General features: G+C 33.6%; 1 protein-coding gene across 2 annotated transcripts; it reads left to right on the top strand.

Moving 5' to 3' along the window:
- Nucleotides 1–8,466: 8,466 nt before the first annotated feature.
- On the top strand, nucleotides 8,467–17,035 carry LOC141707158 (protein THALLO). 2 transcript variants are annotated; one of them, XM_074510183.1, is made up of 17 exons: nucleotides 8,467–8,619; nucleotides 9,224–9,338; nucleotides 9,460–9,545; nucleotides 9,702–9,768; nucleotides 10,384–10,529; nucleotides 10,719–10,865; nucleotides 11,002–11,138; nucleotides 11,538–11,625; nucleotides 12,381–12,560; nucleotides 13,727–13,885; nucleotides 14,096–14,158; nucleotides 14,370–14,488; nucleotides 14,584–14,716; nucleotides 15,648–15,913; nucleotides 16,417–16,480; nucleotides 16,571–16,639; nucleotides 16,723–17,035. In XM_074510183.1, exons 2-17 carry the CDS (start codon nucleotides 9,257–9,259, stop codon nucleotides 16,852–16,854), a joined length of 1,938 nt encoding a protein of 645 aa, XP_074366284.1. In that variant the 5' UTR covers nucleotides 8,467–8,619; nucleotides 9,224–9,256; the 3' UTR covers nucleotides 16,855–17,035. The 2 variants fall into 2 exon arrangements, with proteins under 2 accessions (XP_074366284.1, XP_074366283.1); XM_074510182.1 differs by having other exon boundaries at nucleotides 8,468–8,619; nucleotides 14,349–14,488.
- The last annotated feature ends 5,239 nt before the right edge of the window (nucleotides 17,036–22,274 follow it).

Raw genomic sequence — 22,274 nt, 5'->3', positions numbered from 1 at the left:
GAAGATGGTGTGGTTACAAGGAACAAAGCAAGACTGGTAGCTAAAGGGTATTCTCAAGCTGAAGGCATTGATTATGATGAAACCTATGCTCCAGTGGCTAGACTTGAGGCCATCAGGATATTTCTTGCATTCGCAGCATTCTCGAACTTTAAAGTTTATCAAATGGATGTCAAGAGTGCCTTTCTGAATGAAACGTTGGATGAAGAGGTATATGTAGAGCAACCTCCTGGTTTTGAAGATCCAGATCATTTGAATTTTGTCTACTTTCTTTTCAAGGCTATCTATGGTCTCAAACAGTCTCCGAGAAAATGGTATGACACTCTTTCTGAATTTCTTATTGAAAATGACTTTACTAGAGGTGTCATTGACAAAACTCTCTTTTCTAAAAAATATAAGAATGGTGCTATATTAGTCCAAGTCTATGTGTATGATATAATATTTGGGTCTACTAATGATAGTCTCTGTAAGAGATTTGCTAAGTTAATGCACAACAAATTTGAAATGAGCATGATGGGAGAGCTGAAGTTCTTTCTCGGATTACAAGTAAATCAAAGGTTAGATGGAATATTTATTTTTCAATCCAAGTATCTCAAGGAACTCCTCAAAAAGTATAATCTAGAGGTTTCTGCATCAGCAAGGACTCCGTCATCTACATCTGTCAAGCTTGGACCATGTGAAAACTCCATTAAGGTAGATGTCACAAGCTACAGAGGTATGATTGGCTCATTACTCTAGCTTACTGCAAGTAGACCATATATTATGTATGCTACATGCTTATGTGCAAGGTTCCAAGCGGATCATAGAGATATTTATCTCGTTGCTGTAAAACGAATCTTGAGATATCTTAAGAGAACACCAAATCTTGGTATTTGGTACCCTAAAGAATCTGGTTTTAACCTTGTTGGATATACAGATTCAGATTACGCAGAAAGTGTTGTTGATAGGAAAAGCACCTCAGGGAGTTGTCAATTCCTAGGTAGCAGGTTGGTCTCATGGTACAGCAAGAAACATCAAACAGTTTCCAACTCAACGACCGAGGCTGAATATATCGCTGCTGGAAGCTGCTGTGCTCAAATCTTGTGGATTAGGAACCAGCTACGGGACTATGGCTCTGTATTGAACAAAATTCATATTCTATGTGACAATACAAGTGCAATAGCCATCACCAACAACCCTGTGCAGCACACGAGGACCAAGCACATCGACATCAGGTATCATTTTATTAGAGAGCACGTCATGAATGGTACTATTGAACTATTTTTTATTCCAACAGAAGAACAAATAGCAGATATTTTCACTAAACCTCTTGATGAATCCACATTTACCAGATTAGTTGGTAAATTGGGTATGTTGAATAGTTTTATTGATTAATCTAGTTAATACCTGAGATCTGTTCTTGAATGAATTTATAAATGAATTTTTTTATGATTGAAAATTCATTTGCAAATTTATTGTATCATTTATACCATATTTCTTGCTTATTCTATGTAATTTTGTTGTCCTATCTTATTTATTTATTCAACTTGTTAATTTTAATATCTCAGAATATTTTATTTTCTCTAAAAATATTTTTCTATGAAATTCATTTGCAAAAATTCAAAAGAAATCTATTTTTGGACTAAAATATAGTTATTTCTGAATTTTTTAATTTTGTAAATATTTTCTGCATTTTTGCCATATTTATATTAGTCTTTATTTGTCTCTTCTGTAATTGTAAATATTGTTTTAAGTTATTTTTGCATTTTTATTTTGTTTTTAAAATCATTTTTGTGTTTTTATATATATAACTGCAATGACAATCGGCAAGACTATTGAAATTGTCTTGCTGAAAGTCATTCCAGTTTAACTTTGTTTATTTTAATGTTCAGTATAGTTTTATACTGGCAAGACAATCGGTATGACAATCAATTGTCTTGCCAGTTATAAAACTTATATAATATATATTAACTATTTTCCTTTTATATTTTGTACTGGAATGACTATCGGATTATCATTCCAGCTTATTTTCTTTTTCATTTTAAATTCCCTATTTTTGCCTGGTATGACAATCCAGGATTGTCATACCAGTTATAGTACTTAGACGTTTTTTTATTTTGTTTTTTCTATCTCTGTCTCTCTCTTTTTGCGTTAAACCAAACCGGCTGTCTCTCTCTCCCAATCGCCATTTTTTTTCTTCTTGCTCGAGTTCTTACTCAGCTCACTTAAACTTTACTTTTGGGTATATACATACACGTGTATACATACAGAAGTGCTGCCAATTTTGTTTTAAAAAAAGAACAGTTCTTTCATTTAATTGGGTGTGTTCTTTATTTTGTTATTTTCTTCAAAAACCACAATTCGTTTTTGAACTTCAAACTGGTATTGTGTCATGTGTTTGCTAAATCTGTTACTTCTACTGAGTTTGTGGGATAAAAATCAACAAGATACATTTTTTTTCCTAATTTTTTGGATATTATTGAATTAATTCAAATTATTAATTTTTTTAATTCAAAATTTCTTAATTAATTTCTTAAAAATTCTGAAAGTGCGTGTCTTATTGAATTTTTTAAAATGGCTCTCGATTTCCATATTGTCTCACATAATCATGTTGGGTTTTTTAATCCAGATAATTGTAATGTTGAGAAATTTAAGCCATGGATTCGATTTTTAAACGATCATTCGATTGTTAGCTCCGCTATTAAATCAAATGTTCTATTAAATGTCGACTTGCTTAGACTGATTTGCACAACCTCTACTGTGGTCGCTGATTCTAACTCTTTTTCATTCACCATGGCAAACACACAGTATGTAGTTGATGAAACAGTTATCAATAGAGCTTTAAATTTTTCAATGGACAATTTTGTTAATTTACCCATTGATAATGAGATTTCAAACTTTTTTAATGTTATTCACTATCGGGAGGTGATTAATTTGACTAAGCTGTCTAAGTCAAATTTGGTCTCTGAATGGGATATTTTCTTCGATACACTTTCCAAAGTGTTTGCCAACTGCACTAAATCCAATTTTCACAACATCACTTCCACTTTGCAGTATATTGGTCTTGCGGTTGTTTTCAATCAAAGGATCAATTTTGGCAAATTACTTTTACCCATTATTCTGAGACGTCTCACTTCAGCCAAGCGCGATCATTCTACGGATCATAGGGTTTCTTGCTACTACGCTGGATTTCTTATGCTTATAGCAGAACACCTTCTGACCCCTGAGCACAAGGCTCTTTTTGCAAACTCATCAGTCGCTGAACCACCTCCTGTAAACAAAAAGATCTACACACGACAAGACACAACCTTTAAATTCACGCAATTTCCAGTACTTGTATATGCTTTCATGGCCGACTTCATTCCTTTACCAGTTTTTGATCTTCCCGATCATGAACAACAACCTCAACCTCCAGTGGTACAAGCCTTCCAGGCACAGACTTCAGATGCTCTTCCACTGCAGGTAATACTTCCTGAATCTCAAACTATTCCTACTTCTGATGCAAGACCCCCAGTGGTTGATAGGGCTGACCATGAAGTTGTAGAACCACGGCTTCAATCCCAGGTCATAGAGCCAAACACAGAGTCACAACCTATCTCAAACTCTCCCCCACTGTCAAAAATGTTACCGAGAAGGTTAGTTGGAAGTAGTGTGTTTTTAGATGTGGATGAACCCTCAACCCTGCCTCCTCCCAAGAAGAGAAGAACATATACTGAGGCATCTGAAAGCCCATCCTTGTCCTCCCAACAGGACATGGACTTTGAAATGGCCACTGAACAGTTACTAGAGACATCCTCTCAACAGGATGAATCTATTGAAATTCGCCATCGGGCCATGGCATCTTGTACTAAGTCAAGCACCCTTCCATTACTCACAATGGAAGTAAACATACCAATAGATGACACTCAGGACACAGAGAGAGGAGTGCACATTGAGTCTGTTACAGTGTCTGCCATAGTTACGGCAGAAGAGCAGTCACATGCTTCAGAGGGAAAATCTGACTCTCAGCCACCTCTAATAGAGTCATTTTCTCCCCTCCCAGATCCAACACCTCTGGCTTCCTCACGGGATTCTCCACTCGCAAATTTATCTGGAGAAAGTGGAGGGCAACTCGGTCACTCTATCCCTGAAGCAATTTAGACATCTATTTCCCATGAAAAGATAGATTTGGCTGAGGATCGGGACTCGTGAATTCCCATTGCACCACCACTGACCTCTCTTGAAGAGGCTAGGGTGATTTCAATTGCAGGTACAGAAGACCAGCAACAGGATGGCTCCTCACGAGCAATTATACTGAGAGAAACACAAGCACGTGAGTTGAGCGAACCAGGAATGAGAGACATTCAGGTGAACGCACACACAGACACAAACACTGAAAACCTGTTAGCTCAGATTGCTACTCTGAAAGAACAACTTGCTAAAAGTTAGGTTGAGGCTCAGACATTCAAAGCACAAGTGGTTGAACGGTCTTCTTCTTCCACCTCTGTCAACAATTAGCTGGCATTCATCAGGAATGATATCTCACATTTGAAGACCACTGTGATACCAAAGCTTAACTCCATTCAGAAATCTCCAACTTTATCAGCCGAAGACATTGCAAACTTCTGCTCTCTCCATACTAGAATGAATTCTCTTGAAAAACTGATTGAAATGAACCATTCACTGGACTCTTCCAGATTCTTGAAGATAGAAAAGGGCATGGAACATCTCAATGAAGGGATGAAGCACTTGTATTTCATGATAAAAAATTCTCACTGTATTACTGAAGAATAAATGACCTTCTTTGAAGGGCGTCTGGTGGAGGCTCGGGCTCTGGAGGTAATGGAGGTCATGAAGGGTCTAAAGGGAAATCTGTAGAGGATTCCTCAACTAAGGGGGAGAAGTAAGGGAGAAGTGGAAAAGGAAAAGAAAAAGATTCTCCTGCAGAAGAGACAAAGAAGGCTGATGATGTTTACTATAGTGGAGAGCAAGATGACTTCGATATTCTTGATGTTCCCACTGAAACAGTCTTGGAAGATAAAGCTGGTATCTTTAAAGCCGAAGAGGAAAGTAATTTTGAAGACTGGGAATAGGAAGATCCAGTGGATCCTGTTTTTGAGAAAGAGTTCCAGAAGCAGCAGTCAGAGTTGATGAGAAAAGAAGTTGAACTTAAAAAGATATCTCAGATCATTGACATGAAGAAAGAAATCCAAAGAACAGAAACTCTTGAAAAGCAATATCTTCATGACATTAAAGCTGAAGAAAGAAGAAGAGATGTCATTCTGAAGATTGGTGTAAAATGGGATGAAGCAAGGAGAGTTCTTGATATACCTTAGCTGAGCACGAACAATGATAGGGAGTTTCTACATCTTCTCGACAGGCTGGAAATTTCTAATCCAAACAATGACGTGTACATGAATGCTATCAAGACTGAAATCTCAAGGATCTCAGATGCTTTTGACAGAACATTAAATGAAATGAGCATCTTTGTATATTGTCAGAGTGAAGGATCTTTCAAGGTATCACTTCGCCTGTTTGAGAATCGTTCTTTATCTAAGATTTGGGTTCTTCTCAACAAAGTCAAAAGAAGCTCAGAATTGAATGAAGTCCTTCGTGAAAGGCTAAAAGAGTTTGCTAATAGGGCTAGTCCTCAAGTGGTCAACTTACCCTTTCAAGTAAGATTCTTTAAGTCCGACTGTCTTCAAATCTGCTATCTCAATTCACAATCTCTTAAAGACTACTCCGTTAAGCATCTTGTCTGGATGGAACATCATTTAAGAACTGTTAGATACTCATCTGAGTTGAAAACTCAAGCTGTTGATCTGATTCAAGCTTATTGTGAAAAGAACATCAAAAGGTACAATCAGTGTAAGAATAAGCTAAAGTCAGTTAGGGTTCAACCAGTTAGACCAGTCAGTTTCTCTTCAGAAAGGGATCGTGTCTATGACAAGGAGCTGTTGCAAGATTTGGAAGAAGGTGAATTCAGAAGTGAAGACAACTGAATTCAAATAGCTCAAAACTTAATGTAATATGCTTAGAGCTTAATGAATCAAGATAGACAAATGTATCCATATGTTCAGGCTAGAGGAACATCTATCTTGTATTCACTTGTAAATTTCTTTTGGAATCTGGAAAATGTTAAATATAATCCAGAACTTTTCTGCTATTTACTTTGCAATTATGTTTATATCTTTTTCTTATTTGTTAGTTGAGTTATCCTCTAGGTATTTGTTGTTATTGTCTAACAAACAAATAGGGGGAGATTGAAAGGCATATGTCATAGCCTATTTGTTTATTCGAGGATTTAACTCAACTCAAATAAGAATGTAACAAGTAAATAGTGGTTCTATCGTCAAAGAGATCTCTCAAAGTAACATATGTCAAAGGATTAAGAAACATTGTTCATCTACAGACTTGGGGAATTAATTCACTGGAAGAAGTTCAAGAAATTGATCAAGCCTCAGTGATATAAATCAAGATTGTGGATTTAATCAAGTGTCAGAGATCTTGTCAGGGTATCAGATAATTACAGGGTTTTAATCTGAAGAAATCAAGTTATCAAAGTCAAGACATGAAGAAACGTCACGAAAGTTAGTCACTCATGAACCAGACAGTACATCGAGTGTCAACGTTGAAGTGGTGGAATTGATTCATAATTTTCAGAAGATTTTCAGAAGAATGGTTGATGTTCAAGAGTAGTATTAATTATCTATTAATTAATTAAGTCATATAATTTAATTAAGAAAAAATAAATTATATCTGCAAAGATTAATTTATTGATTAATTGAATTAATTGATTAATAAATTCTGAATTAATATTATGAATTTTCAGAATTGATTTTGAATTTATTTTCAATATTAATTCAGCAAGACAATCATTTGAACTGGTATGACAATCAATTGTCATACCGAAAGTCATGCTAGTTCAATCACTAGTCATGCCGACTGTCTTGCCAGTTCATTCAATAGTCATGCCGATTGTCTTACCAGTATAATCAATTGTCATGCCGATTGTCTTGCCAGATACCGATTATCTTGCCAATTCACAGATTGTCTTGCCAGCTCAATTCAGTCCTATTGAGTGAATTATAAATGTCAACAACAGAAGATCATAAAGATTATCATTCAATACGTTTCAACCAACTCAAGAACAAAAGAAGCAGCAGCCGCATAATATTTAATCTCTCAACTGCATTTCAAGTTAATTAATTTCTAGTCATTTAAGTTAAATCCAAACCACTAGAAATCATTCTCTTGTTCTTGTGTAACTATCTAGCAGATCAAAATCCCTAGAACTTAATCTCGAATTGCTTCTAGCATTTGATCTTTTTATTGCAAAAATAGAAAAAGTTCATGTCGAATTTATTCTAGATTTGTGATAATTTATTTGAGATTAATCCCTTGTAAACGATACCGTTGTTGTAATACCTTTCAAGTTTAATAATAATTTTATTTAACTTGAATTTTGTTTCACTTTTTTATTCCGCATTTAATTCGATTAAACGGTAAAGTTTTTATTCAACCCCCTTCTACAAACATATTGGGACCTAACACTTGTAGATCATCCGTCGGGAGTCTATTTGCCACTTGACTCTATTTCATTTATACAGAATTACAAGACATCTCATATTTACAATTAATCAACTTATTCTGCATATCAATCTAGTAGTAGTCAACATGACTTACAGAACCCTAAACAATCTACCTGATTAATACATGTTGTTTGCAGAAATGTGCTACAGTTATTATTTGTTACATAAGCTACTCACTTGATGAATGTCAATTTGTCATTTGTCGGGACTATAAAGTTCATCTGCCGGGACTATATTTGATCATCCGTCGAGTGCTACAAAATTCACTAAGTTAAATCTACTAAGGTGTTTTGTTTAACTTATCATCAAGTTCACAACATATTTCTAACAATGTCTATCATTTAAAACACATGTGATAATATGGTGTAGTAGTATGAAGATGTATAAGTGAATAAAAAGAATTAAGTTCAATTCCTCTAAATGATAATTTTTGTATAAATATTAATAATAATGGTAAATTAGTCATTTTAATACATGAATAAAATATCTCATGAATTTTATCATATTGTTGAGCTATTATATATAAAAAGATATGCATTTTTTATAAAGCACTCGATAATGCGCTTAGCGTGACTTTATATCCTAGTGTTAATTAATAAAAAATAAGTGACCTAGGATTAAAATTGCCAAATTGCGTTTGATTTGAAAATGAAATAGTCATAAAATAAGAGAACATTTTTTTTTTCGGAGCTCCCAAAACATGAAATGACAAATTTTCCTTCTCCATATATAATAAAAATAAAGAAAGAAAAAAAATACAAAGTATTTTTGTGTTTCATGCCTTTTGAGTTTTGAAAATAAAAAATTAAAAAATTTGATATGAAAATAACATTTCTCATTCATTTTGTTTCATTGGGTTGCCGTTTAGATTGGACTGGGCTTGTATGAGTTTTCTTAACGAGAATAGGTGCTTTGGACTGGGCTACTCATTTCTTTACCGGTTATCCAAAACCCTAGCTAACCCCCTGAAATTGATTCTCTCTCTCTCTCTCTCTCTCCAAATCTCTCTCTGCACACACACGGAGCTGGGTACGAACATCATATTAATCTTCTATAGAGATTCTCTTTTAAGGTAAATTTCTCTGCAGAACTTTCACCATATTTATAAGTGATTCATACATATATATGTGTTGTCTTGTTCACCACAGTAGTTGATTTAATAGTGTAATTGTATGTATAAATGTATATTTATATCTATGTGTGTCTTGATTCTTCACCTTTGTTTGCAAATGTTCGATAAAATGTCCAAGTCAGTACAGTTTATTTAAGACTGTAAGTTGAATGAGCTATACAATTGAATATTTTTTTCCAAGTTCAAGTATTTTAGAAGTGTTTCTATTGCTCAGATTGTGACTTTAGTAGGTGTTTCGAGTTGATTATCAAAATTCTTGTTGCATCATGTAGTTGACAGACTTCGTAATTTTTGTTAAACGCTATGTCAATGTTTAAGTGCTAAATTACGTCAACTGGGTCTGGGTAGTAGGTATTGTATTTAGGTTTGATCTCTACTGCATTCAGTTGGTTTAATTCCTTTACAAGTAGAATAAGTCGAGCTGGACCTGTGCTCAAGAGAATACTTTAATTTGATGTTTTAAGCTTTCAAATTTTAATGTTAATATCTCACGGTTACGATTATGCTGTACTTTTATAATATTTGAAGGGGTTATCTTGTACAGGTTGTAATTCATTAATTGTCGCGTCAAGGAAGAATGGGTCGAAAGAAGAGCAGCAGCAAGAAAGTTGTGTCAAATGACTTCCAAGATTTCTCCGAAGATGATGAAATTGACGCTTGTAATATCTGTTTATCGTTTTTTAATATGAAATTTGATTTGCGAAAAAAATGAATAAATTATCAAAGCACGCGCTCATTTATGAAATATAATCATTAATACTATGCGTTCTGTCATTGCAGTTCATAAGCAAAGGGATGTAGTTCCCATTGACATAAACGATGATGTGGCAGAATCAGACGAGGAGGAACCTGTATTTGGTTTCCAGGTTAATATATATATATATATATATATATATATATAAATATATTGTGTTCTTTGTGCTTCTGCGTATTATCCTTAAAGAGCATATTGTGCTATATGAAAACTATGGTGGTTAAAATGCTATTTTATTTGCTTTGATTCTAAAAATTGATGTGTGTAGGATGACGACGGCAGCGAGGATGATGAAGACGAAGAGGATATTGAAGATACTGGGCTTGCTGCACGAAGTAATATATCTAGATAAGCTTGTTTATATAGCCTTAATAGGATGTAAAATCTGCAAAACCACGTTTTTAAATCTGGTACAGAAAATGAGGAACAACATTTTTTTTGGAGTCTGTAGCTTATTTTAACTCAAATGAGCTTTGCAAACATTTAAGTCATGACTTATACCCTTGTAAACTTGTGGAAAAGCAATGTTTTTGCAAGTGAGTACTGTAGATTTATAGCTGACCCTGATATTTGGTAGGAATCTTCTTATACTATATAAGTTTATCAACACATGATATATCAGCATGCTTAGTTGTGGTGATTATTTTGGGATCTATCATTATTTCTATTATCACTTCAAATGAGTTACGGTATGATGTTTCGTGATTATTATTTTTTAATTATGACATCATTAAGTGAAGTGGATAAGTTAACTACCCAAAAAAAGAATAGATGAATTACCATATCATGTCTGATAAATATGTGTATATATGTTTGCCTTATAACTTTACAGTTCGTGTAGATAAGTTCTGTTAATCATCGTTGTATAAGCTTTTTTTATTACCCAAATTCTACATTCACTCGTTGGCTACTGCACATAGTATTACTAAATACTATACTGTCATATGTAGTCAAAAGGGAGCAGAGTAAATTACGGTCAAAACTTGGCGGGGTCGAGGACGAAATGGATGATGATCCAAAAGAGGTAGAAGAAGCAAGCGCTGTGTGGGGAAGAAGGAAAGACAACTATCACGGCGGTGATAATGTTGACTACGAGGTACGAGCATATAATAGATTATACAGTTGCTGTCTCTCTGAAAATGTATTACTGACAAATATTATAAAGTTTGGAGTTATAATAGTTATAACACTTTGAACAGGTTGGAATTAAACTGGTTTGCTAGATTAAGCAACGGGATAGTATTGTTTTATGTTTTGGACACTTAATTTGAACTCTATTTAACAGATACAATCCAGCGATGAAGATCTACCTGCCGAGGAAGAGGCTGAAGTGTTGCGATTGCAGAAGGAAAAAGCAAAAACTTTATCGATGGCAGATTTTGGCCTCGAAGATGATAGTGAAGATGACAGTGATGCAGAGCCCACATTTGAGGTCTGAGATGCACCTTATACTGTTAAATTTAAGAGTGTCAATGTTTGCTGCATCTGTTTAATATTGCAGATCAAAATAATTTTTTTATGTTGAATTGTTGATAGTACAAATTATTAAATATTTTTTTGTATTTCAGGACATTTTGGTCAAAGGGAAAACATCAAAACCTTCGACAGAAAAAGGACCTCAAGATGAAACTGGCACAACTTTCGAGAAAGTCAGTAAAGATTTGAATGCTTTGACAACGGAAGAGCAGATGGACGTTGTCTACAGGTGACCTCCTTATTTCTTGTAGGCACCTTCTATGATTGACCTCAAATAATATTTTGTTGCTGTCTTTGGATAGTGCAACATAAAAAGAACATGTAACTTTATTGTAGAATTTTGCAATCTACATTGCATTACCAATTTTATAATAATAAAAAAGTAATTCAAAACAAGACATTGAAAATGTATCAACAATGATATCACAGGAACCTGAATACAAATGGCCACAAGCTAACATATCACACATCAGACCGGTGCTAATTAATCACTAAGATGTTTTGTTGTTATTTATTAATGATTGTTGAATTTCCATGCAATAGTTTTTTCAAATTCATAAAGCACATTATGTTTGAATGTGTTCTATATGTATGCTTCTAACTGTGGACTGATTAATTTATAATGTAGTGCTGCTCCAGAGTTGGTTGGTTTGCTCACAGAGCTTAATGATGCATCTAAACAGCTGGAAAATATTATTAATCCACTTTTAACCAAGGTATGTTGTCATTATGTCAATTTATAAACAATGAAGAATTCGAGAATTTGTTAAATCGTTACATTATTACATTATGATAGATTGTTGTGAAGATCGGAATTGACTTGTACTGTGTATGCAATGGACTGGTTGATTGATCTATGATTCTTGTCGCTGTAAATGTTAGGAGAACATCTAATTGATTAGAATATGCTATGCATGAAGTACTTTTTAATATTTCTCTTTAAATAAAAATTACGGATGTTTCATCAATTTTCTGAAGGCAAGTTAATATAAACCTTTGAAATAATAATAGTAGGATTCATGGATATATAATTGTAGTGGTATTGTATAGTGATTGGTTTGTGTCAGATATTTGAATATTTGCAGACCTTCATTATTCACCGGATGTTAGCACTATCTGTAGTATGTGAAATTATACAGATAAGTGAGAATATGGTTTATATCACTGATGAGTTTTTGACTCTTTGACCTTGATCCTAGTAGCTATCTATTGTTGTTTGAAGTATAATGTTCGTATATCAGTTATTACATTATTTCGTCTTCCTGTTTCCATAATCTGTTTTGCTTACTATGCTTTTTGGAGTGTATGCCTTGAATCTCTAATTTATAATTATCACCCACTTGACAAGAAATATTTCGTTTTTGTTTCCTTAAGGGATCATATTATATAGTTTACGTATTTGATTCTCTAATCTCTAGTGGCTCCTAATTTTGCCATGCTAAAATGTATCTTGCAATTAAATGTTTTGAAGGCTAGAAAAGGGAAGTTTGCGAAGAAAGGTGGGTTGAAATACTTGGAGCTTAAACAGGTTCTTTTGCTGTCTTATTGCCAAGCTATTACTTTTTATTTACTCCTCAAGTCCGAAGGACAGCCTGTTCGTGATCATCCAGTCATTGAAAGGCTTGTGGAAATTAAAAGTTTGTTGGAAAAGGTATGTCTGTGATCACTTCCTGCTTTTTTTTGACATCTCTATAATACATTATAAATAATACCTCTCTTTTGATTCTTTTGAGGGACTGTTTGCTAAATCTATTTCTCCTTGAGTATTCGTACTTTCAAATGCTTGCCTGATGCAAAAAATGCGTGAACATTTAAGACAAAAAACGCGCTTTAATATGTGTACTAGTAAATCACGAAATCGTAATATACTGTTGCAAGAAAAAAAACTTCAAAGAGAAAGATAATATGAATACTCTGGGTGGTATTTATTCCTTACAGTAATTAATATACATCTAATTGTGACCTTAAGGTACATTAACTCATATACTAAACTGCATCTACTACTGTTTACAGGCACAAATTACCAGAAACATTCTAGAGCTAATATTCCTCAACCGGTTTTTGCTAAAATCAGAATGTATATGAAAATTATAATTTGAAAATCAAATTCAGGTTTGGTAGAGTTTATAAAGATGATTAATACTGACGTGGCATGGGATTAAACGAGATTTGAAAATTATGGAGAGAGAAAGACACTGATGTGGCATGAGATTGAACGAAATTTGAAAATTATGGAGAGAAAAAGACGGAGGGGATAAAAGAAGCCGAAAGTAGGAGAATAAAGATAGAAATAAGAGGGAAGCAGGGACTAATTACTTCTTAGTATGTAAATACTTGATCCTTTCATTGAGGAGAGCTTCTGCTTGCAAATAGTTAATATGCAACGATTTATTCTTCTGTCAGACTTTTTATTAGTTCCTTGAGTGTTTCAGTTTCCTTGTTATTTGATATATCCGATGAAATTTAAGAATCATTAATGATTCTATAATTTGTTTGCACCTAACCAATATCATCTTTGGACCATCTGATATTCTGATGGAAATTTTGGCAGACTGATTAAATGCTATTTGTAGCTTACTGTTTCTTATTCGCTTAAGTTTCCCATGTAACTGTGCTTTATGTTCGTTATTCATCTGTAATTCTAGTGTTGTACATATATCTTGAACTGAAATGAATAAACTTTGCCAATTGCCTGTAATCCTCATTCTGCCATAATGTGAGGCCAACAAAACAAATACTTAAAGTGTTCTTTGCTTCCTTTGTGATTAAGTTTCATCTGTCTTTTATTTGCATTCTTATGCACTTTCCCCTTTCCAGATGAAAAAACTTGATGAGAATCTTCCAGCAGAGCTTGAGGATATATTGGACAGGAAATTTGATACTGAAACAGAGCCTTTGTTAGCTAGACAGGATGCGGAGAAATCTGATTTACCTGAAGAATGCAAGGCCCCTCTGGTCCCAGCCGAAGTCGAAGTGGTAATCATACCTCAAACTTCTTTGTATGTAGGAAGTATATTATGGAGAGTAAAGACCCTCCTCGCCTTCAGAAAATAAAATCTTCAATCTTTATAATCTCAAGTAGCTCGTAAACCGTTGTAAACCACCAAACGCATGTTTTAAGTTGTAAAATTTAGAACAAAAGACATGTTGACTTTCCTGTACTTATAAGTGGCCTAATGCATATAGCCTCATGGAGCAACTAAGTTGGTGAAGGAATCTGGGAGTGCATTAGCAAAAAGCAAGCATCAGGTTTGTCAAACATTCTTGATACTTTAATATTAGTTTTAATTTATTATCATTAGCCTGTTACAGACTTACAGTTGCTGATGGCACCATCACCCCAAAAATGAACAAGGCTAGCTTTACACGAATAATTTTGCAATCTTTCACACTACTAGAAATTTAATTCAGTGTAAAATCAAACTATTTATTGTGCCAGAATGATAAAGTTGGTTTGCAGAGCGTGGAAATGTTAAAAGTAAGAGCAGCCCTTGAGGAAAAACTGAAACAAAAAGGTGTTTTTAGTTCCGTAGTCCCAAAGCATGAAAGTGGAAAGAGGAATGCGCAACCACTGAACGGGTATGTCTACCCTCACGTGCTTTACGGAGCTTCTACTGTGTTTGCTTTTCTCAATCTTAGAAATGGATTCACCTAAGTAATTCGTGATTGGACAGACAACTCATGACACTGGATGACTTTGACGATTGTCCTTCAGATGTAAGAGGCCGGGATAAGGGAAATGGGCATGCACAGTTGTCAAACTCAGCTACATTGTCCAAGATTGCAACACGAGTCAAAAAGGCAAAGGTAGAGATCTTTTATATGGTGCTTTTGAAAGATTGAAAACTGGTTTGGTGTCTGATGTTTTTTCTAATGCATCTTATTAGTAACCAGTTTGCAACATGACCATTAGTTGTTGTACTTGTCCGAGTCTCATAAATCAGTATGTACCCACTGTCACATCAAATTTTGGCCATGTGGTTTGTATTCAGGCTCATTTTTTGCAGGTGCTCTTGTCTGCTCCTATACTTGTGTGCTTTCTATGGCCTAATATGAATTTGAGAAGCAGCTAAACATTTTCTCTAGAGGGTTACATGCATTATTTGTTGATGTTTATGTTCTGAGGGTATACATAGAATTAATAAGTGACTAGAATCTGATGTCGATTTTTTGGATTTCTGCATTCTGTTGCTACCTGGAGCCGGTCTGGAGATTTCAAATTTGATTGTAAGGTGACAAATCTGCTGTTTACCACTCTGACCAAGGGGGCTACATACATTGCTGTATTTTGAGCTGTTGAAGTTCTAAATGCCCTACAACAACCCTAAATATTCTCTCTAGAAAGATTGCATGAATAATTTGGAACTACCAAGAAAACAAGTCTCCCATTCCAACATTGTCTGAAGGGAAGATTTAGAAGTATCACAGATCAAGACTACTTATTTTTAACACTGAATTGAAAGAGCCCGTCTCTGGTTTCTGATTTAATATGTTTAGGTTTTTTATAAACCTATTTTGTCTCCCAACATTTAAATCTACTAAACTGTTTTTTGTGATTTTGGTTATGGATTAGGTTATCTGGACATGTATAAATTTGTACTATTTTTTGAGATTGTGATCTCGTGCCACAGATTTTTGTGTTGGCATTGATGGTTAATTACTTGTTTTTAAACTCAAAAAATTCATAGATCTTTAACATATGCAAATTAATATTTGCATTTGTGTATCTTTCTGGCAGCTTATATCCGGCGATGATGATTTACCAAAGAGAGATGATATTGGAGAAAGACGAAGGAATCATGAACTCCGTGTTCTTGCAGGAGCTGGAATCAAGTCCAATGATGATAGCGATGATGAACCTAACACTCAGGATGTTGATGGTTCTGCTGACATGGAGGTAGACAATGCAACAGAATCGGAATCTGAATCTGATTTAGAGTTTTACAAACAAGTTGAAGCACAACACAAGGCAAAACTTGCTTCCAAGTCGGAGAAGTATTCAAGGTATTTGTAATTATGCTCTAAACTGATTTAAGCATGCTTGACTACTGCCAAGTTTTTTAGGATAGTAAATTTACAGATTAGACAGATATTTACAGAACCAGTACGGAGATTATGACGTCTTGGGAGGCGATGTACCGATAAGCTCCTTATCTTTTTACCAAATTACCTCGACAACAAAAATATAAGACCTTTTTACGGGTAAAAAATTGTCGTATACATGCGTCGATCTTGCTCTTTTTTGTGTAGAGGAATGTGGGGCCAGGACTTGAACAGAACACATTAGTACATTGAATATATACTATAATGTCGAATAACTAATCTTTATACATATGTAGTCTTGTTTCAAATTGAACTGGTAGATTGTTGTCAAATATTTTGTGGTTAATATTAATAGTTCTAGTACTATATAATACTATGATATCTCACAAATCGTTGACCATGAAACATAACAACTTCTCACGATACCTGTATTCTAATAAAATAGTTATCTTTTACTTTTACAGAACTCCGGCAGAGCCATTGTTGCCTGAAATCCTTGAAGATGGAAAGAGGCATATTAGTCAACAGGTAAGATGCTAATAACCTTGTGGACTAATGGCAAGTAATTTAAATATACGAACTCCATTTGTTAACTCAAATGTAATATTTTTAATTCAGATGGAGAAAAATAGAGGGCTTACTCGTGCTCGAAAGAAACTTACTAAGAATCCAAGGAAGAAGTATAAGGTATGAATTTGCCGACATATGCGTCGACTTGTGCAACTGCACTTTTATAATTACTAATGAGTTGTGTTCTCCTGTATATACAGTTGAAACATAAGGATGCTGTCAAACGGCGGAAAGGACAAGTTCGGGAAATTAAGAAGCCAAGTGGTACTTATGGTGGTGAAACCTCTGGTATTAATGCAGGAGTTAGCCGTAGTATCAGATTCAAAAATTAAGTGCTGATGCTGTTGCAGCAGTATGTTTCTTCTCAGTAGTTGAGAATTGGTGCAGAGTAATCTTTGTGATTCCAATTTTGTTAGTCAACTTATTGTAAAATCCAGAATTATTGGGTAATGTTTTTTTTAAATGTAGATTAATTTTGGCAATTGAATGATTACCTTTGGACATTGTTGAGAATTTTGCTCGAGTTTGTTTACGGCCAAGGCATAGTAACCTTGTATTTTAAAAATTTCCTATATTATTTTAAATTGGATTAGTTCCCGGGCCGATACCTAGTTATATTATAATTATTTTTTAAAAATTTATTTTGAAATAGATTAATTTGAATTATATATATTAATCTAATATTTTTAATACATAATATTTCTAGTAGAATAAAATTATAAACACAAAAACTTAAAAATAATATTACCCAAACTACGAATATTGATTTTCAACTTTTTATTAAATATTAAAATATAATAATGAATATTGGTGTATATATAATTAATTTTGAATAAGATAAAAATAGTGAAGAAAATAAAATTATTAAAAATTATTAATTTAAGAATATAAAAATGAAAAAGAAAGATAATGAAAAATAGGTAAAAGAGAAATTATAAATGGGTGAAAAAGGGAATTAGTGGAGGTGATAAATTAAATAGAGAGTTTGACACATGATATGATGATGTAAGCTATACATTGTTTTAGCACAACGTAGATGAGAGCACAATTCTTAAAAAGCAACAAAGAAATGTAGGAACAATGGACCAAAATATCATTTCTGAGTGTTAAATGTTTCAAAATGTCACTTTTGAAAATAATGATCTAAAATATCACTTCATAACGGTATTTCGTCTTATGTTTTGTTTATTTAATTCAAAACGGTACATAGTATGCCGTTTTGGTACTTTATTTTTATCTTTTTTTATAATGTGCAAAACATTAGTTGAAGTAGCGTTTTAGCTCAAAACGGTACATCATATAGCGTTTTGTACCAAAACGGTACTTTATCTACCGTTTTGCGCATAAAAAAAATTCAAAATGCCAAAACGTTACACGAAGTACCGTTTTAGATCTTTTGCATAAACGTTACACGATGTAACGTTTTGAAGTAATATTTAGGGTAATTTTTAACCGCCAAATCACATTCAGGGCTAACACCCGAAATGTAGAGGGCTTTGGCTACTTTATCTAAATAAAACCCTCAATTTCAACCACATTTGATTTAATCATTTCAGTTTCATTCAATTTCTCCCCTCATTTCAAGCTCACGAGCAAATTTATTGTGAAGTCAATCCACTTAAAACATGAAGTCAATTGAGCCAATTTGTCACGAAGTCAAAACACTTAAAATATAAAAGTAAATATTATTACGAAGTTAAAATACTTAAAATTGTATGTAAAAAAGATTAAATGCGGTAGAGGGAATATTGTTTTAAGGATTTTTCTAATGTGTGTCCACGAGTACATGCTAAGAGTTAGTATTTGATAAGGTGTCCACAAAATATTGATGGAGAGCTTATTAATAATGATGGATCCCTGCATGCACAAAAATCTCCATCAATAAAAATTTACAACTAATCAATTACACTTACTTAGTATGTCTCCATATGCACAATAGACAATTTACATATAAACAACTTGCGAGTTCTTGCGTGAACGAAAAAAGAGTGAAAGAAACTTTTCTGTCATGATACCCTTTCTAAAATTTAGATGAGAGGTTACTTATAATCCAAAAACTTGTGAACATAGCATTAAAATCTACTAATCATAAATAAGCAGCTCCAATAATCTCCAAAACAATTCATACCTATAGATATGATAAACTAAATTTTTTAAATACACACTGATATGTAATTAATGCTAGAAGTTCATAATTACTAATTAACAGATATGTAGGGTAGATCTACATCACACAATCTTGGGTCCCCTTAAGTACCTGTCAGATAAAGAATACGACATAAGCCAAATGCCAGTATGGATTGAAATACAATTTATAAAACATAAAAATGAATATAAATATTTGACAGTTATAAGAAAATAATAATTTTAAAATAAGCATGACTAAAGTAACAATTGTTAGGACATTTCATACCGAGATCAGAACATATACAAATACATACATAATAGGGTACCGTAATGTATGCAACAACCCAGATAACATGTACCATATATACATTGTCACCGCCAAATCAAAACAAAATTTGGGTGCATCCACGTATCCAGAATAAATATCAAATGGCCAAAAACTCCTCACAAGAGCTACAGAAGAATACGTCATGACCAATCACACTGTCACGGAAGTCTCATGTCACTGGTGCCGCAATGACATAACTGTAGTACCCCTACAGCTGGTTAAATCGGCATACATTATATCACTCTAAGGGTTCAAATTAAATAGTTTTGCAAAATTTAAAATCACCTGATGCAGATTTATAAAATATTCTAAACAAATTTGTAACAGAAATAATTTCTAAAATCATTAAAAAATGTATGCAAATATTTTGAAATGAAAATGAGACAAGTATTTAAATATTTCAGAACATAACTAAACAGATACTTTAATATTTTGAAACAAAATTGGTCATATAATTCTGAAAACATAAATATTTAGAACCCTTAGAGTGATATAGGGTATGACGAGTTAACCAGTTGTAGGGGTATCACAACCATGTTATTGCGGCACCAGTGAAATAGATTTTAAATATTATATTAGCACAAACGGCTTATAACCTAAATATTTAGACTCCCAAAAACTTGACATTAGTAATGTCTCCTCTACTTACAAACCGGACGCTTATTACAAATATGGTCACCTTTTATGATGACATTAATATAACTAATTAATATAACTATTACCTGGACATATAATTCAATATTTAAAAGTTTATAAAATCAAATTTTTTAGAAATATATTATAATATCTAAGAGATAGTAGAGAAGAGAAACATGTGAAAATGTATTACTTTTAAGTCCTTTTACAATCCTAGCATTGCCACCTATTTATAGGTGCAATACATGGATGTTACAAGTTATTTGAAAGGTCAAAAGACACAAGTTACATGAACTAGAAAGTCAAGGGTTTTATTCTAAAAATCTCTAGGGATATCCACATTCTAATACTCCCCATTGGGTGTCCAATTTTCAATAATCGTGCCTCGTTAAAACCTTTATAGGAAAAAACCCTTTTGGAAAAAAAATCTAATAAAGGAAAAAGAGTACATCTGTTTTCAAGTCACTTGGATGGGAGGTTAGGCAGGGGCGCCATCTAGTTGTTTCTTCATTGTTGTATTTTACTTAAATTCTTTCATCCCCTGCGCGAGATTGATTTATTTCATTTCATAAATAGTCTTCCCTTGGTTCGCCAAGGTGCAGAGGGTGAATCCCTCAAAATCTCTGTAATCCAAAATTATTTTATATATACAAACAACAAACTTAGCAAAAAAAAATAGTACATCGATTTTTTAAAATTTATTTAAGATCTCTGAGCCGATGCATCCCTATCTTATGTAGCAATTTCTCATAAATTGTTGGTGGCAATGACTTGGTAAATAGATCTGCAAGATTATCACTTAAGCGAATCTGTTGAACTTTATTTTCTCCATTTTCTTGAAGCTCATTTGCGAAGAAATACTTTGGTGATATGTGTTTAGTTTTATCTCCCTTCATCTATCCTTCCTTTAATTGTTGAATGCATGGAGTATTGTCTTCAAACATAACTGTTGGGACTGCCCCTTTATGATACAAGCCACATGACTCCTGAATGTATTTGACTATTAACCTTAACCAAATACATTCTCGGCTAGCTTCGTGAATTGTGAGAATTTCTGCATGATTAGAAGATGTAATAACCAATGATTGTTTCACTGAGCGTCATGGGATGACTGTATCTCCATAAGTAAACAAATAACCTGTTTGCGATCGAATTTTGTATGGATCAGATAAATAACTTGCATATGCATAAATAGTTAAAACTGTTTTGGATTTATTAGAGTAAAATAGCCCCATATCAGTTGTACCTCTAAGATACCGAAAAATATGTTTCACCCTAGATCAATGTCTTTGAGTTAGAGTAGATCTATGTTTTGCTAATAAATTTACCGAAAATGCTATATCATGCCTTGTATTATTAGCTAGATACATTAATGCACCGATAACACTTAAATAAGGTACTTTAGGACCATAATTTCTTCATTTTTCTCCCTAGCTCAGAAGACACCCTTCCTTTTATCTAATGATCGAACAACCATTGGAGCGCTAAATGGATGTGGTTTAGACATGTAAAAACATTTTAATACTTTCTTTATATATGCCGACTGATGCACAAAAATTTCATCTCGCAGATGCTCAATTTGTAGCCCAAGGCAAATATTCGTTTTTCCAATATCTTTCTTCTCAAAATCTGCTTTGAGATAATCAACTGTTTTCTGAAGCTCTTCAGGAGTTCCAATAATATTAATGTCATCAACATACACAACCACTATTACAATTGAAGATCTTATTTTCTTTATAAAAACACATGGGCAAATAGGATCATTCTTGTATTGTTCCCTTAACAAATATTCACTTAATCATTTATACCACATTCTACCATATTGTTTTAATCCATATATGGACCTCTTCAATATAATCGAGTAAAGATGGAGAGAATGTGATTTAGATGCTTCGGGCATTTGAAATACTTCAGGGATCCTCATGTAAATATCTTTCTTAAGGGAACCATACAAGTATGCCGTCACAACATCCATCAATTGCATGTCTAATTTTTCAATGACTGCAAGGCTAATGAGATAACGAAAAGTTGTAGCATCCATCACAGGAGAATACGTTTCCTCATAATCAATACCTGATCTTTGTGGAAATCCTTGAGCAACTAAAGGTGCTTTATATCTTACAACTTCATTTTTATCATTTATTTTTCTCACAAATTCCCATTTGTAACCAATCGGTTTAGTCACTTCAGGGGTTTGGACTATAGGTCCAAAAATTTTATATTTATTAAGTGAGCTATATTTTTTTTAATCGAATCTTTCCATTTTGGCCAATCTTTTCTACGTCGACATTCATCGACCGATTTTGGTTCAAGATCTTCGGGATCCATCATTATATCAAGCGCTATATTATATGCGAAATATTCATCGACGATAGTATCATTTCGGTTCCCTCTCTTTCCCGTGACAACATAATTTACCGAGATCTCTTCAATGTTAACATTCTCAGGTACCTGTCCCTCTTCAGGAGTTTCGTCTATCATGTCATGGGTCTCTTCTAGAGATTTTATTTCCTCTATTTGGGCATCTTGAGTGTTTGGTCCTTTTCTTTTTCGAGGATTTTTATTTTTGAAACCGATTGGTTTTCCCCCCTTTAAGCGAGGTTTTGACTCATTTGCCTTAACAATTTGTCCTTCTGGGACTTGTATTTTTTCAGGAGCATT

This window comes from Apium graveolens, chromosome 2 (genome assembly GCF_009905375.1).
Source record: "Apium graveolens cultivar Ventura chromosome 2, ASM990537v1, whole genome shotgun sequence".
Lineage (NCBI taxonomy): Eukaryota > Viridiplantae > Streptophyta > Magnoliopsida > Apiales > Apiaceae > Apium > Apium graveolens.
The sequence above is the reverse complement of the archived record's forward strand: the minus strand, read 5'-3'. Positions and strand labels throughout refer to the sequence as shown.

Coding starts and splice junctions, on each gene's coding strand:
- LOC141707158 (XM_074510182.1), top strand. CDS start 9,257: ATGGGTCGAAAGAAGAGCAGCAGCAAGAAAGTTGTGTCAAATGACTTC. Junction 10,530..10,718: donor GTGATAATGTTGACTACGAG/GTACGAGCATAT, acceptor TCTATTTAACAG/ATACAATCCAGCGATGAAGA. Junction 13,886..14,095: donor TCCCAGCCGAAGTCGAAGTG/GTAATCATACCT, acceptor TAATGCATATAG/CCTCATGGAGCAACTAAGTT.